This window comes from Limulus polyphemus, unplaced genomic scaffold, assembly GCF_000517525.1.
Source record: "Limulus polyphemus unplaced genomic scaffold, Limulus_polyphemus-2.1.2 Scaffold940, whole genome shotgun sequence".
In the NCBI taxonomy this organism is placed as follows: Eukaryota; Metazoa; Arthropoda; class Merostomata; order Xiphosura; family Limulidae; genus Limulus; species Limulus polyphemus.
This window is the reverse complement of record NW_013666550.1, coordinates 207490-227687: the sequence shown is the minus strand read 5'-3', so window position 1 is coordinate 227687 and position 20198 is coordinate 207490. Positions and strand designations below refer to the sequence as shown.

General features: G+C 34.6%; 1 protein-coding gene across 3 annotated transcripts in view; it reads right to left on the bottom strand.

Moving 5' to 3' along the window:
- LOC106461348 (RNA-binding protein Musashi homolog Rbp6-like) overlaps positions 1 to 20198 on the bottom strand; it is a 225102-nt gene that overhangs the window by 75773 nt on the left and 129131 nt on the right. For all 3 annotated transcript variants that reach the window (XM_022388247.1, XM_022388248.1, XM_022388249.1), the window contains one exon: positions 11389 to 11437. In XM_022388247.1, coding sequence (XP_022243955.1) covers positions 11389 to 11437 — 49 coding nt within the window. The remainder of the gene's footprint in view (positions 1 to 11388; positions 11438 to 20198) is intronic.

Below are 20198 nucleotides of genomic sequence, written 5' to 3'. Positions count from 1 at the left end.
GTTCTTGGAAAATATTGGTACTGGTAGACAAATATTTTGCTGTATTTTGCGGTCTATTAGACTACTATTAGTAGCATAGCAAAGCCATCTAATAGGATAATTAGTTTATATTTTGTTCTGGATAATAGAGATGAGTGGAGAAACTCAAATCCGCCCTACTATTGATTCTGTATTGCGAAGAGTGGAAGCAAGATCTTGGCAGCAAAGGTGTCTGATGGACGAACTAGTGCATAAATTATCTACAAGCCTGTGAAACAAGTGAGTTGCTGCTCTGTGAAAAAGTTATCCAATGCCTTGGATAGATTGGGTCACATCTCATCATTTGACAACTCAATTCACGATTTACGATCTTCCGTACCTGTGTGACGTACATTGATAAGCTAAGGAGTAGTGCCTTGACTAAAATGCTGAGGAAGGTAGAATTGGAAATTCAGAGAGGGAGGAGAGCAAACCTTATCGTAACCTCAACCTGTGCTGATGCAGGGACAGCACAAAATCATACCTAGTGCAGCTAGTAACATTCCTTATTTGTGCTTATTTTCTGCATTGTCCACTTCTGGCTAACTTACTGTTTAAGTTTATGTTGTTTGAGCACACAACAATATGCTAATGAGAAAATAATATGTGAAGATTGTGAGGGCATGCATAACAACAGAATGTAGAATAACAGTGTATACCATTATATTTATTTATATACATATATATTAATTACATATCTTTTTGATGTTCACTCAGCAAATTGTTTCTTTCACTTTTTGTCAGCTAATACTCACTTCAAGACCCTATATTCATTTAAGTCAGCATGCCAGACCGTGTAACTGAGCTTCAAAGATTTGCTTCCCATTACCACCCCAAAAAATCACACTTTGCAATTTGTAGGCGTGGATGTATTATATAAGCTAGACGGTGAAATTCCGCTATTCAGTCTGACAAGAGTAGACCAAAAGTTAATGTTAGGTGTGTTAACTAGCTGCCTTCCTTCTAGTCTATCACTTCACAATTATGGACAACGAGTGCAGATAACACTTGTGTAGCTTTGCACAAAATCCAACAGACAAACAAATTTAAATCGGCACAATTGTTTGAGAAGTTTCTGGAATGAAACTTGAAGTAGAAAAGGTTTCACTATGTTTTCTGTATTTTAGATAAAATAAGTATCATATCTGCATGACTTACTTTAATTTCATATTTTATACTTCAGTACAGTTTGGGTATAGTTGTGCTTTTAAGAGTTAAGGGAGAACGGTTGGAAATGTTTGATGTTTTCTGACCAGCCATATCTCAGCGTAAGTGAAGAAAAAAGTAGCATAGCTACACAATAGGGAGTCATCTATGAGATAATTGTTGTATTTGCAGCTAAAAAAAAACCCTTCTACAAGGCTCGAAAGTTCATCACCTATAGTGTAAAGAGGATACTTCAGTTTATGGTATAATCACACCATTTTATTTATTTTAAGGATTTTGAGCGATTTGCCTTTCATTGGTTTACAGTATATATATATATATAGAGAGAGAGAGAGAGAGAGAGTGAGCAGCTTTTAGAAACAATTGGCATTTTACCTAGTACACCATATGCTGAAAGCTGACTTCTGACATATTATGGGCTAAATGGCCAGTGTTTATTCCTCGCCTTTCATAAGATGATACGTTCAGTGGTAAAGTACTGATAATTTCATCGATTATTCAGATTTTTAATCATGTCCTCAGGAAACCTTGCTGAGGTTTAAATATGAAGGATATTTTGAATTTGGTTGTTGATATCCAGTTCGAGAAGCTACAGTCTTCTCAAGGAAGTCGATATACCTGCACTAGTGTTGGTGCTTTATGAGATGCGAGAAATGGATATAACCATAGCCACCAAGGAGGATGAGTTCCTGGCCTCCTCCAGATTAGGTAAATAATGCTGTTGAAGAGAACTCACTTTCTGGAGGCTAAAAGATGTCATCAGGAGTTATGGAGCTTATAGCACTTGTTACAAGCACCAAACTGAGAGTTGCAGTGTCCATGAATAGCATAGATGTGAAGTTTGGTTGGACCTTGTGAAGAAGCAGGAATATAAATAGACAAGGCAGATATCCAATAAATTATCAAGAAGATGGAGAAATGAGAATTTGCTGATGGTTAGCAAAAAGTCTCCATAAACATATAAAGGCAAGAAACAACCAATCTACTTGGGACAATCAAAACCTAGAAAGACTGATGTAAGTGGGAAGAAACACCAGCTACTGATATTGAAATGAAACCTGTTTTGACTAAGACGATATAAAACATACCCTCATTGGCATTCACATTTACATTCAAAGGCCCTCTATTAAATTCTTCCGGATATCTCAATTATTCACCTACAAGTCTCTCCTCTCCACTGGCAATTGTGTATTGGTACATGCACTATTGCATCCAGTAGACATAGTCCTGGTAGTTGCTGCAATAGGAGGAAGACCATAGGATAGAATCAATGGCCATCATAAATGTCAATGTGAAGGAAATGTTATAAGAAGTTCAGCAGTAACAGACCCAAACTCGAAAGACCTACAGAAAGCATGTGGCATGATTTGGACCATTTTCTATACAGAAAAAAAAGTTAGCCTCCATCCACGGGCCCAGCTACCTATCTCTCTGGTTGGACCAAGTGTAGGTGAACACGACTCGCCCTCAACCTCTTGGAGATTCAGCAGGGCATGAGAGGGTGGAGTAACAATAGTTAACAACATTGGTCAAGAGTCCCCATGTAATTTTGTTACGCGGGCCTCTTGAGATCTGATTGCGTCAGTGACATCAGCATGGAAAGGTTCCAGTAATAACACTGGAAGAACCTACTGAAGAAATAACGGTTTAAGCATATTTCTTATTTTATGTGAGCGTGCATGTACGTATCTATATTTTAAAGTTTGTTTGTTTGACGTGAAGCACAAAGCTACACAATGGCCTATCTGTATTGTGCCCACCACGGATATCGAATCCCTGTTTTCAGCGTTGTAAGCCATCGATCGGGTTATTGCTGAGCCACTGGGAGACCGCACGGAAAGAGCACCTTCGGTATATGAGAATATGAATACAATTACATATGGTACATAAACCAAAATAATATATAGATAGAAAATATTGTGGAGATAAAGTGAAAGAAAAACACATTGTTTTGAGCGATGTGTGTATGTTTTATAATGAAAGATATGAATTTGGTATTATGATTATACATAATTTATTTTATTTTTCTCTGCTCGGGTTTAAAAGCTATAAATGTATTTCATGTAATTAATATTGTAATCTGTTTAATTTTGAAATTTGTAACTCTTATCATGTCAGATCTTCCCTTGATACTGTTTATCATTTTAAAGTTTCCTTTCGGTTTAATTTAGTTTTACTAATTTAACTGTGTTTTTCTAATTCTATCTTATATAACTGTAACCCATTATTTCAGTTTCGCTTTTAAATTTTTCTTTGGATCTTAATTTGCAGTCGATTTTCCCACGAACTGGAATTGTATTTATTCACCTTTATTCTTATTTGACGAAGTGCGTATGTTGATTTCATAATCAATTCTGTATAAGAGTTGATTTTCTTAAATTAATTTATAACTTATTAAGCACGTAAGTTTCGATTACCATATATGCTTTTTTATTTTATTTATGCTACATGATTTTGAGTTTTACTTCAAAGATTCAGTTTGTTCGCTTGATTAAGTATTTATTCTAAATGTTTATGATGCATTATTTTACATTTTTTTATATTTGTCGACTAGCATGTGCTGGGATTAAAGTAGCTTAGAATGTTATCTTGTGTTATGTGTATAATAATCTGTGTATATTTAGTTTTTATGTTATTAGGCAAGATTAGGATGGATCTTTATGTTGGTATGTTATTTATTTAGAGTCATCTGTCTTTCATTTTTTATGTTAAAAAGCTTTGGGTTTTGATTTTGTATAATTGTATAGGTTTTGCTCTCGTTATTGTATGATTCTTTAGAGTTTGGACTGAGTGTTGACTTCGTATGGAGTCGTACGTTATTTGACCCGTTTTAAACTTCAGTGCATTTAAATACTTTCTAATATATTTTCGTTGTGCGGTTTCTTACAAATTATTTGGTGAAAAATAATTCAAAATCCAGTACACGTGACGATAGCAAATTAATTTATTTCTTCTTTAACGTTTCTTGTAATTTATTGTAGACCTAAGTTTACAAATGACGTTCAAACGGAAATACTTCACTAACGGTACTTGGACTAACGTAAAAATAAACTTGTGCAATTTTATAACTAGTCGATCGAAGAACTAAACATATTCGTTTACTAGCATTGATCCAAATATTTCACTGAACTGAACTGACTATTCAATACTCATTCACTATTTAATATTATTAGCTGATTTTCATATTTATAACTAATCCTTGTTATAGATATTTCGCAAAGCTTTCGATCATTACATCATCATTACAATCAGCAGATGTCTCGAACAAGCAAATTAATTACAACATTAGAAATATAGCTTATAATAATACATATTGCCTTAAACTGCTGTGAACTATGCTGCAGCTTAACTCTGTATTGTATTGCAATTCGATCTTTAAACTGTTTTTGATTTGTTACATGACTCTATTAAGATTTTCTTGTGGTAATGCAGTGCTGTCTACAGAGAAAATGTATACGTTTTTTTTAAGAGTTTTTGTTTTGTTATGTTAGATTTCACCTTATCCGTGTGTTGTTCCAGGTTATGCACAAATAGGTATTGCCGTTCCATTATGTGAATGTGTCGCGGATCGATAGTACTTTGCGCTTGTCTATCTAAAAGTGAAGTTCAGATGAAAATAAGTTATAGTACTTCAAAACTTGAATCCCTATGATAAAGGATAGAGGTGTTGTGGTGGTTTTGCCTGCATTACGACACTATTCCATAATTGATCTGTTCAATATGTACACAGAATTCTTGACATTTCATTTCTTATTCAGGTCGTTGAAGCATGTACACATGTCACAGACATGTAAAAATATTTATTAGGGCTGTATATTTGATTGCGAGCACAGTTAAGTTCTCAGTATTCCTTGGATCATTTGGCATTGTCATTTGTTAATGTTCACACCGTATTCAACTGGCACAAGCTGATGACGAGTAATGCATTGAGGTTAACGCCCAATGACTTTGACTAGACCAGCATTAGATTTACACTTTAGTTGATGAAGTATGTGCATGTTTTCAGTCAGTCTTATTTCAACTTCTACTCGGTAAAGTGATACTTATTCTAATATAAAGACTGGTAGTCTGTTAATCGCCAGTTGAAAAGTTCCAAGTTGTTGGATTGGCTTAATTCAGCTCAAATTATCTTCACTTTAACACGCCAGTATTTGTTTTCATTTCTTTTCTATGTACATTTTATCTGGATTTATTCTATTCTGGTATAAATAGGGAACTTTATATTGAAAGTTTGTCATTTCACTTTGCTGCATCTAATAAGTTGTTCACTAAAACTTACTTGTTGAATATTTGTTCTTTCTGTTATTCTGTGGGATTTAACTACCTGCCTGGTTAATTAATCTGATAAAGATGACCACAGTAAGACAAATATAAATTGTTCAATGTGTGTAGTTTGATTGATACGAGCACTTTTCACTAAATTAAGTGTAGTGTTAAGGTATAAATACTGTTCACTAAGTGTAACGTGACAGGTACAACCACTATTCTTTGTGTATAGTATGAGTACTGTTCACTGGGTGTAGTAGTATGACAGGTATTGGGCACTGTTCACTGAGTGTAGTCTAACAGGTACTAGCACTGTTCACTAAGTGTAGTGTGACAGACATGAGCACTGTTACCTTTGTGTAGTATAAGCACTTTTCACTGAGTGTATTGTGGTAGGGTTGAGCACCGTTCACTGGGTGTAGTTTGATATGTAAGAGTACTGTTAACTGGGTGTAGTATAACACATACGAGCACTGTTCACTGAATCTAATATCATAGACATGAGTACTATTCTCTGAGCATAATATAGCAGATACGATCACTGTTCACTAAATGTGGTGTGACAGTTGTGAATACTGTTCCCTGAGTGTAGTATCACAGGCATGAGTAATATTAACTGAGTGTAGTATGATAGGTTGGAGCACTGTTCACTTTGTGTAGCATGTGTACTTTTCACTCAGTGTAGTATGATAGGTATTGGCACTGTTAACTTGTAGTATGAGCATTTTTCACTGAGTGTAAAGTGGTAGGTATGAACACTGTTCACTAAGTGTAGTATAACAGGCATGGGCACTGTTCACTTTATGTAGTATGACAGGTATGAGCACTCCTTAATTTGTGTAGTATGGGCACTTTTCATTGAGTGTGTAATGGCAGGTATGAGCACTGTTCACTAATATAGTGTGGTATGTATGAACACTGTTCACTATGTGTAGTTTGGTATGTATGAGTACTGTTGACTGAATGTTGTCTGACAGGTATGAGCACTCCTCACTTTTTGTGGTATGAGCAGGTTTCATTGAATGTAAAATGGCAGGTATGAGCACTGTTCACTAAGTGTAGTGTGGTATGTATAAGCACTGTTCACTGAATGTATAGGACAAATATGAGCATTGTTCACTTTTGTAGTATGGCAGGTATGAATTCTGTTTACTGAATGTAGTATAATAGGTATGATCACTATTAACAATGTGTATTATGAGCACTTTTCCGTGAGTGTAGTGTTGCAAGTATGAGCACTGTTCAATAAGTTTAGCGTAGTCGCTATGGGCACTGTTCACTGAGTACGACAAGTATTATTATTGTTCAATGAGAGTAGTATGGTAGATATAAGCACTATTCACTTTGTGTAGCGTTAGCACTTTTCACTGAGTGTAGTATTACAGGTATGAGCACTGTTAACTGTGTAGTATGAACACTCTTCCCTGAGTTCACTATAGAAAGTATAAGCACTGTTCACTGGATGTAGTTTGACATGTAAGAGTACTGTTCAATGAGTGTAGTATGACAGGTATGAGCACTATTCAGTGTGTGCTGTTTGAAAGGTATGAGTACTGCTTACTGAATGTAGTATAAAAGGTATGAGCACTGTTCACTTTGTGTAGTGTGAGCACTGAGTCTAGTATGTCAGGTTTGAGCCTATTCACTGTTTCTAGTTTGATAACTTACTATATATATTTTTTTTTCTAAAGAGACAAGATAATTGCATTCATAATTTTGTCATCAAACAATTTTAATGACATTAATTAGTTAAATACGTTATTTTTTATTATTATAAAAAGTATGTAATGCTCATAGTTTGATATCTTAAAAAATAACATTAACAATATTCAAAGAAGAACAAAGAAAATGCTTTATATTCTCTCGTTATTCAATTAAGATTTAGAATATACAGCCCCAGTAATTAAATATATATTTAGAACGTGTCTCATTTATCATCTTTTTTTCTCTGCATATACTTGTGACATTAGATGATGCTGTAGAACAGTTGCACAGGATGTTCCGTAGCTGTAGGAACACTCTGTCACAGAGAAGACATGTACACAAAATAGTTAGAGGTCTTAATATGTCTTCAATTCAAAATATATAAATATAGGAATAACAAACATGGCTATCTTTCTTTCAACAACCTATCAATCTATATATCAATGTATCTGATCTGATTCGTTATTCATTTTTTCATGTATCCATAATAATGAAGACTTAACCAAGTCTAAGGACAAATCACGAGCGTTTCTACAAATTATAGTGGAGTAAGGTAAATTTTGAGCACTTTAGAATACATGTACTTAAGATCATTATACTTTAAGACAACTATTAACTGGGATAATCTCGAATTTTTAAAAGCCGCACGTTCGTATTATTTTAATTCAAAATTCATAGGCCGAAATATTTTTTCTATCTAAACTTGTATTTTAAAACATTATTTAAAAAGCTAAGGGTTTACCCAGTATTCCACATATCTAGCTATGACTATGGGATATATTCTGTTTATTAAATGTAAAATTATTCACACACATAATTCAATAGCTACAATATTGAATAAGGTAGCGGTAGAAATATATGTTTTCCTGTAATTGTATTCAATAATCAAATTTAAGAAATATTATTTGATTCCATTTCAATACCAGTTCAAAACCCGCTTTATTATATACTTAGTCATCCCGTTACGATGCCTACATGTTTCAAAGCGCTGTGTTATATGCCTAGTCCCGTCGCTGTAGCCTCGGTTTGAAGCTGTCTTGTTATAGTTTGTCCTCAAATGAGGAAAATGCACGGAAAGGTATAATATATAAAAGGTCAGTTTGATTATTTGTTTGTTTTAGAGCAAAGTCACGTTGAGTTATCTGCTGTGTCCACTGCGAGCAATCGAATCCCGGATTGTAGCGTTGTAAATCCGTAAATTTAACACTGTCCCTCTGGGGAAGAGAAGGACAAAGATGTGTAGATAGTTGTACAGACAGAAACAAATAAATAGATGGACAGAAATACAAACAATTGAAAAGATGGATAGATGATGGGCAGAAAGACAGACAAAGAGATAGACAAACAGATGGATAGATAAACAGAAACAGATTAAATGATAGGCATTTGTGTTTGTATATATATATACTACCAGTTGAATTAATAGGCGATTAAATCACCACTATAAAACAATAATGAACTTAATATAAACCAACATTACAATAGAAGTTTTGTTGTAATGTTTGTAAATATTTATATATATATATGTTGAAGAGGATTTACATAGTCGTTAGTCCTAAGGTAGCTCACCTGTTATACAGCTACACTTGAATAAATACAAAAGTAAGTACGGCCATTAGTCCTAATGTAGCTCACCCATTACGCAGTTGCACTTGAACAAATACAAAAATAAGTAAGGTCGTTCGTTAGTCCTAAGGTAGCGCACCCATTATACGGCTGCACGTGAACAAATACAAAAATAAATATGTGAACTGTACTTGACTTTTCTCTAAGTTTACTAAATGTTAGAGGCCTAAATAGTTAGTGCAGAACATGAGAATGTTTTACAACGAAAGCACTAATAAGTTATTGTTATGAATTATAAGTTTTGTTAACGAATTAGATACCTTGGATCTTTAGTTGGAGAATACCCGAGGAAGATATATAATACGGTTGGTTAGTAAGTAAGTATTTGTCACAGTTAGTTAGTAACTATTTTTTATGGTTGCTTAATAGCTATTTTTACATTTGCATGACAATTGCAACAAACTTATGCTTCAGCTTCAAAAGGTTGTTTAATAAATCTAACCTATTTGGATCAACACATAGAATATCCTAGAAATAAATTGTCATTAGAAAAAAGAATTGCCAAACTCTGCTCTGATTTTGTCGCATTTCGGTAGCACGATGAAACATGTCATGAATGCATGTCTTGCCGTTCATAATACGTATATAAAAGAACACGTGGAATAAACAACGCTAATAAATCAAATTAAAAGAAAACGATAAAAACCTATCGCTTTCGACAGGTATACCTGTCTCTTTCAGGAGTTTTTATCCCCAAGAAAATAAATTCGCCTATTAAAAGCGCTAGAGTTTTATCGGAATTTTTGAATGTGACTTACCAATCATATACAATACGTATGCATATATATAATGCTTTTGTAGGCTTGTCTGTAGTCTTCTGTATGTTTATTACTGTAATACTAACCAGCAAGACATTTTTTATGAAAATTAAATGTACGTGAAATAATTGCTAGGTGGCTTGATATCCGGTATTTTAGACCTTTATCTACAACATGCATGCAAGCTTTTAAGATTTCTTCTGTGAGCTTCGCCTGACGGCTTTGTGATCGATCGTCGCACTCACAAACTTGCGACATATACTCACAATTGCAAAGAGTACAAGCTGATAACTTTTTTTCCATTGAAAGGTTTCAAAACGTAGGACTTTTGTTTTTGGATAGTCTTCAGTTTTTTGGGGAAACACGCAACAATAGTTTCCGTTTTATTTGTTACCATGCAAAAACATATGTCACTTTACTAAAATGTTTATGAATTAAAGCTGTGTTTGACAGAAATTTGACGAATCCTCGCAGGATCTATGGATGATCTTGTATAAGCTGTTAGAACTATGATGTAATCAAACGAGTTTTCGACCTTCATAGCTTTCATGCTGTAACATGTTATGTACAACATTAGTTCTGTAATACATGTATATTTGCAGCTCTTTTACATTTGTCGATATAATACACCAAAAGTCTCGATATTTAGTCAGATATTACAAATTCAACTAAACAGTACAGACTTCAATGGATGTATTTTAATCAATATTATAGGTCTTAAGTATCAAATACCAACTAAAGTCAAATACTCCGGTTCTCCAAGTACCAACCAAAGTCAAACATTAGAGATCTCAAAGGAACAACTTTAGTGAAGGATTAGATATCTCCATATACCAACTTTAGTCAAATATTACAGAATGCAAATTATTAACGTTAGTCAAATATTGCAGAATGCAAAGTATCAACGTTAGACAAATATTACAGAATGCAAAGTATCAACTTCAGTCAAATATTACAGAATGCAAATTATCAACGTTAGTCAAATATTACAGAATGCAAAGTATCAACATTAGACAAATATTACAGAATGCAAAGTATCAACATTAGACAAATATTACAGAATGCAAAGTATCAACATTAGACAAATATTACAGAATGCAAAGTATCAACTTTAGTCAAATATTACAGAATGCAAAGTATCAACTTTAGTCAAATATTACAGAATGCAAAGTATCAACATTAGACAAATATTATAGAATTCAAAGTACCAATTTCGGTCAAATATTATAGAGTTCAAAGTAACAGCTTCAATCAAGTATTATAGATCCCAAAGTAGTAACTGTATTTAGTAATACAGAATTAAAAGTATCAACTTTAATCAACTATTATAAAATTCAAAGTAACAACTTCAGTGAAATATTATTACAGAGTTCAAAGTAATAACTTCATTCAGTAATAGAGAATCAAAGTAGCAACTTGAGTCAAATATTACATTGATCTCAAGATACTAACTGCAAATATAACAGATCTCATAACATCAGATACTGACATTTATCATTTAATTTATGTACCAACTTCAGCCAAATATTACGAACCTCACACACACAACAAAATATGTACTTCAGCCAAATATTACGAACCTCACACACACAACAAAATATGTACTTCAGCCAAATATTACGAACCTCACACACACAAAAAAACGCTGCCAAAACATCTATAATTGCGAAAAGTGGGTTATTTAGTTTTACTAAAAACTATAAGGTACATAATTGGTTTATTTTGCCTTGGTCAATTTGTGCGTCAATAATTAAGTACATTACAGCCACTGTTGGTGAATCGAATTCATTATTTCATTCGTCATTAAGATATGGATATTGTGAAAACTGTAAACGGAAAGAAACCTTACCTCTATGTCGATTAGTTTGTTTGTCAAACATCAGCATCGCATCTTCTATCTGCAAAGAAAAAAAGTAATGATTAATTAACCGACTCTTCATGGTCTCACTTGACTAATGTTCATGATCGAATAGAAATTACGTCAGAATTTTCCAGGAAAATATTTGCTGCTTTTTAATGTTATTTTAGTTTTTCTAAATGAAAACATTTCAAATTCGATTAGAGAAGAAAAATATGTGTAAGTACTTCGGGAATGTATCTTCCATTATTAAACGCTAATCTCTTTTGCTTAGTTTTTATCTGTTTCATATTTAATTGGTATCGCTAAACAATCGGGAAGTCAATATAATCCAATTTGTTCTTCCTTTACAACTTAGTATTTAATATATTCAACCCATACGACACTTTATGCGACACATGGGTTAAAAGAACACATCAGACGCCAAAAATCGCTTAATCACCCCAAATTTAGTTACGGTGATCAAAATACGGGCATCCAATCAGCAGCACCTTCCGCCTACAATACTGCTCTTAATCAAATAGTGTATTGACTACCACAGTTAAAATTATCTGTTGGATATACAAAACTGTTTAGTATAAGAGTTATTTGGTTTGTTTAGTAATTTGATATTTCATGATTATTTGTTTTTTGTGACAAGAGTGTTAAGGTTAATTATTTTGAAGGCGATGGTTGTGATAGGTTTCGTTGCGTAACTCAGTAAGAGTCGTGCGCTGTGTATGTGTAGTTCAATTGTTGTAGTATTGTTGGCGTCATCTTTCTCGAAACCTCCAAGTTTTTCTAGCTATGTAAGTATTGTTAAATCATAGCGTCTCTTAGTTTGTAATAGTTCAAGACTTCAGTTGGGCAAGGTATATATATATATAGGTGACCAAACGAGCACAAGTCAAGTAAAGTTAAGTCAAGAAAAAGGTTAGTTTGTGACAGAAAACGTGAAGGTAGCTGGAATGTGAACAATTAGCCTTAACGGGTGATATTTTAAAGTGAGTTTTGCAGTTTAATAGAGATAAGAAGAATAACTTGTCTTGTCAAAGGGTGTTCTAAGGTAATTGAACCCGCCTGTGTGGACTTTGACGAAAAGGAGACAATTATTTAAGGTTCAGGATACAACTGTGGTAACACACGGGGTAACGTAAGTGAATTATTTACTGATACTATTGTGATAAGAGTAGAGAAAAATAATTTGTCCTGTCAATTGGAATCTAAAGTAATTGAACCAGCCCGTGAAGACTTTTGATAACGAAATAGAATTATTTAGAGTTTGAGATACAACTGTGATATTCTATAGTGTAAATAATTTTTGTATATACATTTGACTTGTTTTGGTTGTTTGTTTGAAGTTAAACACAAAGCTACACAATGGGCTATCTTTGCTCTGCTCACCACCGGTATCGAAACCCGGTTTCTAGTGTTGTAAGTCTGCAGACATACCGCTGTGCTACTGGAGAGCGACTTGTTTTGAATACATTATTTTAAAAACAAGTGGATTGTTTGATATCCGTATATTGTTCGAATTTATCGCCAACAAGTCACAGACACCTACTGTAGATGAATCCCAGCCCACTCATATTTAAACCCTGGCATGACCCTACAGCTAGTATTGCAATACATGTTCTGTGCCATATCATTACTCGAACCTTGGACTTCTGCTCCACAATCCAGCACGTTAGCCACTAGGTCACACCAAACCCATTTCCTTGACAAATATAATTGTTTTAGATTTTGAATTTCCAGAATATTTAAAGACGGTTAATGTAACACCTTTGATAATTACTTTAATTCTTTATAAAAATCAGACGGTATGCCTAGGGTCACTACCTTTGGACCTCGAAGTATATTCTCAGGAGGGCAATGCTTTCTTCATTTAGTGAATGTCTCATGCTTGAGTTAACTTGAGAATAGAATAACTGATAGTTAATGCTTATCACCTTATTCACACCGTGACAATGAATAATCATGCATTTAAATAGTGCACTAATGATAAAGTGTCAATGTGTTAATGAAATTAAGTATATATATATTTCTCTCTCTCTCTTTTTTGCATTTAATTTCCTAATAAGTCACAGGTGTGAAATCATAAAGGACCAATTACGAACAACAAGAAAGAGATAATATAAACGAACTTTGTGACGACTGTGGTATTCTGAATGAACTTTTGAGAAGCTCATCAAATAAATAATTGTTAACTATTTTATTCGTACTTTCACTTAAGTCCTACATGAAAAACAAATTTAAACCTTCAGCATGTAACCTGTTTATCGAAGTAAGAAACTCATTAAGCTCTTATGACGCAAAAAATATAACATCCTGATTAACTGATGAAAAAAGGATCGAGCACTGGCAGTTGTCCTAATTTCTTTCATCTGAAGTTTAGCAGACCAATGGAATTTCGTTAGAAAATTCTCGTTACAACTAGAAAACAAATTTCGAAACAGATTAATCAAACTTTGTACGAACCCAATTTATTAATTATGAAGCCTAACGTCATTTTAATGGACGAAGAGGTATGTTTTAAAATAGCTCCAAATCGTAATTGTGTAACAGATGGGGTGAATAAAGCACTAATCACATAATCAACTGTGCTCTGTCGACGAAACTTTGTAAATGTAGTAATCTAAGGTATAGAAATATATTACTTTCCTATGACAAAGGCTAAGAATGCAAACAATAATCTTGAAATATTCGTGAACTTCACGAGTATTCAGCAAAATATGATTATTACATCAGTATGTTTCGTTTTTATTTTTCAAACAAACCATCACAGTGTATAACCTACCCCCCCCCCCGTTGACTCGGAGGTAAAATATGGGCTTATAACTAATTTGATTCATTATTAAGTATAAGGCTGTACAATAAGCTATCTGTGTTGCGTCCACCGTAGGAATCGAGCTCAACATTTTAATTATATGTCTCCAAGCGTACTGCTAAGTCAAGAGAGGCAGGGTTTATGAAGTTAAAATACAGGATTGAATCCCTGCAGTGGGCAAAGTGCATATAGTCCATGTAGTTGTGCTTGGTAGATATTACATGGTTGGTCAAGGTGAATAAACTTTAATTGCGTTTGGTTGATATTGTGTATAAATAATTTTCAATAGCAATTGATCGATATTGTATACGTTTGATTGTCATAGTTCAATATTGTAGATACAAAACGGCTTAATAAATGGCGCATCTTTAATTAATAACGATGCAAGACATTTTTTTGTTATAATGTTTTTACTTCAGTTATACCTCCCTATATATACTGTTTATAGAAACGCTGAACTACCGTCTCGGAGGGAGTAGTTAGGTAACTGAACGTTAATAATTAAACATATCTTTCAATGTCAGTTGCCATAGTCTAGTTTGTAAGCCCACTTAATAGTATCAGAGTTACGATAATCTATTATCATTACATAATTAACATTATAAGCCACTTGATTTACTAACTGTATGAATCAGGGCACTCTAAGGTCTATGAGTTTGTTTCTTATATTTCATACAAAGCTACTCTAGGGCTATCTGCACTTGTTGTTTAAAAATTTGAAGTTATAAACTAGAGGGAATGTAGCTAGTCAAAACCACCCACCGCCAACTCTTGGGCCATTATTTACCAACGAATAATGAGATTAACTGTCACATTAAAACGTCTCCGCGACTGAAAGGGCGATAGTCTATGACGGGTTTTCATCCCGCGACCCATATATTGCGAGTCGCACGCCCTCACTGCTATGCCCAAAACTCTACGAGTACTGAGTGCACTGATTTAAGATATCAGGATCCCTCCTGTTATCGAGGCTCAACTTACACGGTTTTATACCAGGTTGACTCATATATCTTATTTTAAAGAAAGTTTTAGACAATGTATTGATACGTTGAACAGTTTCATATGAACTACTCCAACCTTTTTCTTAGTTTTGGAGACGATATTTCGGACTCTCATCTGATGAAGAACTCAAACAGCGTCCGAAACCTCTTCCCTAAAACTAGACAGAAGGCATGAGCAGTTCATGTGAAACTATTCTACAGGATCAAAGTTTATTCTGTGACTCTGATCTTTGCAGCCTCTTTCGTAGTATTAATTACAATGCTCGTTTTCAAGGCAGTAGGACCTTTTACCAGTACAGTCAGGTTCGGTTTTTTTCTGATTAAAACGAATATAATAAAATTTGGAGTCAAGAACTTTGTAGAGTTCAGTTCTAGTGATCCAAGTATAAATTAGTCTTCTTCGGGTATTATGAACTCAAGATTAGGAACACAGAGCTAAATAAGATTTGTTGATGGTAACAGAATAGAATAGAAGAAGATTTGGAGTCAAGAACTTTGTAGAGTTCAGTTTTATTGACCCAAGTATAAATTAGTCTTCTTCGGGCATTATGAACTCAGAAATAGGAACACAGAGCTAAATAAGATTTGCTGATGGTAACAGAATAGAATAGAAGAAGATTTGGAGTCAAGAACTTTGTAGAGTTCAGTTCTAGTGATCCAAGTACAAATTAGTCTTCTTCGGGTATTATGAACTCAGAAATAAGATTTGCTGATGGTAACAGGTGGAGCTAATATCCTCATCCGTAAAAAAGGAGAGAATACAGAGTTGAGGAAGATAACTTGTCAAAACTACTTGATATTTAACTTTAATAAAATCTACCATTTAAAAAGCAGCATTATTGTAATAAATCGACTAAGAGGGAAAGTTATGTCGCTACTATTACTATAGTCATTTTTCTGTAAAAGTTGGCCCGGCATGGCCAGGTGGTTAGGGCGCTCGACTGGGAGTCGCGGGTTCGAATCCCCGTCACACCAAACATGCTCGCCCTTTCAGCCGTGGGGCGATATAATGTGATGGTCAATCCCACTATTCGTTGGTAAAAGGGTAGCCCAAGAGTTGGCGGTGGGTGGTGATGACTAGCTGCCTTCCCTCTAGTCTTACACTGCTAAATTAGGGACGGCTAGCGTAGATAGCCCTCGTGTAGCTTTGCGCGAAATTTAAAACAAACAAACGAACAACCTGTAAAAGTTAATGTCTGGAATTTTAAGCCTGTTGATTGGCTAAATCTACCCATAAAGGTTTGTTTGATGGTTTCTTTGAAGTTAAGCACAAAGCTATACAATGGGATATCTGTGCTCTGCCCACCACGGGTATCGAAACCCGGTTTCTAGCGTTATAAGTTCGCAGACGTACCGCTGTGCCACTGGGGGCTACCCATAAAGGAAGATATGTTTTATCCTAATAAAATGAGAAGAATTTAGGGGCATGTTTGACAAAATACTGAAAACATACCTAGTACATTTGGCACTTGCTTCCTTTTTCTGAAAAAAATGCAGCTATTATATCAATACTCGGTCGTGCAATGCCATTATTATTTTGGGATCGGTTAAGACAGACAGATAGATAGTTACGTAATTATGATATAGCACCAATATTATCATACTTTAATTACCACTAAAGGGTAATATATAATATGTTTTGATAAAGATTCATGTAATAACTTTATCCTCCAAACAAAAATAACACAAGAATCAGATAAATAGATCACTTATTAAGCTAGAAAGTGAAAAATAAGCACGTGTTGTCCAAACCAGTGAATGGGAGATAGAAAATCTTCGTCTACACGGGGAAAGGAATGTAATTTAAAACGTGACTTACAGTGTACTTTGTTTAAAGTACAGATTATGGACTACTTCGTGATTTATGAACAGAAACAGAGAGTGTTCTTAAAACAACAGGTAAAAAGGAGAAGCAAACTTTCTGTGTTCACATCTTGTTCGTTGACAGCTTCAACTTAGGATTTGGACTTAACGGAAGGAACGTACGTCAAATGGAAGAATGATTCCATTTCTCAAAATCATAATTCTAGCGTTTTGATTTTCAAATGAACGTCAAACGAGAGATTTAAATACTTTTTCAAGGGTTTTATATTTTATTTTTGTTTCTTTCGGTGTTCTATTTAATTGTCGGCTCGACTTCTTTGACAGCGAGCATTAGTTCAAAGTGAATCATACACTTGTAGCCCAAATTGAAACGGAGTGGATTTGATTTATACACAAACAAAGATATTAATCATTCAAAAAACAAGAAACTATTATGCAAACTTCATGCTTAAAAACAATAATTTTGTTAACTTTATCTATTATTAATCATATAACATTGAAATGAGAGTGATCCTCATATACATTTAAACTCGTTTATTATGAGCTCGATACCTTCTGGATCCGACTTAAGATTTTCTTTTGATACACCGATGAATAAGCAACGTTCATTCCCTAATATGTTTTTCTTTTCTTGCATTCTCTCCATTTCTTAATGATGCGTTTATGATTTATGTTATATGCCGAAAAACGTATTCGTCCCCTCTAGTAAAAACAGCAGCAAGGGACACAAATGAAATTTCAACGTTTCTATTATAAGGTTTGCTCACTGTGCATAATCTTGTTTGATATTCAACTTTTTTGAATGAGACTGGTTGACGTGGCGTATTTAAAGAAACTTCGGAAAGTCATTCTTTTTGTACATTTGCATGTTTTAATATGTAATTCCTGTAGCGTATATATTATTCAACATTAAAAGCGTATATTGACTAATCTTAAATCAGTGCTTGATAATATATTTTAGGCCTAACCAACATAAAATTGAACTACTTTAAAAGGTGTTATTATGCTTGTAGCTGAAAACACCGTTAGTAGTGAGAGTACCAGAAAGAAGACTGGTTTTAACTTTAGTCACTGTACATTTTGTGTGTTTTCCACGCGCGTGTGTGTATATACATATATATATATCGATTTTATGTTCAAGTATAAATAAGAGATATGTTCTTTATTCATGACCTATGGTAACAATTTGCATATCCATTAACCTTGCCAGTGGCCATGTGAATGGCCTGAGACTACACAGGTTAAAAGCGCTGACTCTCTTGTCGAAATTTAAATGAAGTTTTGAGTTGTTGTTGTGTTTTGAATTTCGCGCAAAGCTACACGAGGGCTATCTACGCTAGCCGTCCCTAATTTAGCAGTGTAAGACTAGAGGGAAGGCAGCTAGTCATCACCACCCACCGCCAACTCTTGGGCTACCCTTTTACCAACGAACAGTGGGATTGACCATCACATTATAACGCCCCACGGCTGAAAGGGCGAGCATGTTTGGTGTGACGGGGATTCGAACCCGCGACTCCCAGTCGAGCGCCCTAACCACCTGGCCATGCCAGGCCCAGAAGTTTTGTGACTTGCCAGTGTAGATTGGAACTAAAACAAATATTTTCCGGAAAAGTCCCATTATAGAACTTTCCGTGCTTAAAGTCCCATTACAGGTCTTTCCGGTGCTTTTGTTTGTTTGATTTATTATTTGTTTGTTTTAAGCACAAAACTACAAAATGGGTTAGCTACCTATGCTCTACCCACCGCAGATATTGAAACCTGATTTTTAGCGTTAAAATCCCCTAGACGTAACACTGAGGTACCGAAGGGGATTTTCCGACGCAAATTTCTCCTATTCTACGATTATAAATGCACGCAAGGCATGCAGTTTTAGCGTTTCGAAATCTGAGAGAAAATGAAACATCATGACGCTAGAAGCAACTCTGATAACATTGCGGAGCGTTGCAGTTAAAGAAGAAATATTCCATGAAACTGAAAACAAGGTAATTCATATGGGTTTAGATCTAAACAAGTTCAATTTGTATTTATTAAACACCTATGCCCCCACCTAATGTTATACTAGACGTTTAATTCCTCAATTTGATGATGTAGTACATGTACACAAGGCTAATCAGATCTAGAACTTTGTATGTAGTTCTTGTTTTATAAGTTTGAGCAAACTCCATTTATCCAATCTTGAGATATCCTGTTCACAAGCTCGGTACAGACGGACGAACAAACGAACGGGTAGGTGTAAACCAATACGCCCCGCTATGTGATATTTCGCAATATCGGCATAAAAAGAAATAAAAGAGCCATGTTCGCAAAATTCTTCCAAAGCAGAACTGAACGGAAGACCACTTTCGAAATCTGTACGAGTGGTATCTGTCTCGTGACAAATAGCAGAACTGAACGGAAGACCACTTTCGAAATCTGTACGAGTGGTATCTGTCTCGTGACAAATAGCAGAACTGAACGGAAGACCACTTTCGAAATCTATACAGGTGGTATCTGTCTCGTGACAAATAGAAGTATATCGTCACGTTGAACAACGCATATGTCTACTTAAATGTTTGCAGAAGGTCAGAAATGTTGTAAATATCCTGCCGTTCATAGGACGTGAAGATTCTTCCAAGAGATTTATGGTGGTTAAAGGTTGCAACTATAATAGTAATTTAATCATCCCGAGAACCTTGAAAACTCTATACTATAAGACTAACGTGTAATCATCCCGAGAACCTAGAAAACTCTATACTATAAGACTAACGTGTAATCATCCCGAGAACCTAGAAAACTCTATACTATAAGACTAACGTGTAATCATCCCGAGAACCTTGAAAACTCTATACTATAAGACTGACGTGTAATCATCCCGAAAACCTAGAAAACTCTATACTATAAGACTGACGTGTAATCATCCCGAGAACCTTGAAAACTCTATACTATAAGACTAACGTGTAATCATCCCGAGAACCTAGAAAACTCTATACTATAAGACTGACGTGTAATCATCCCGAGAACCTAGAAAACTCTATACTATAAGACTAACGTGTAATCATCCCGAGAACCTAGAAAACTCTATACTATAAGACTGACGTGTAATCATCCCGAGAACCTAGAAAACTCTATACTTTAAGACTAACGTGTAATCATCCCGAGAACCTAGAAAACTCTATACTATAAGACTGACG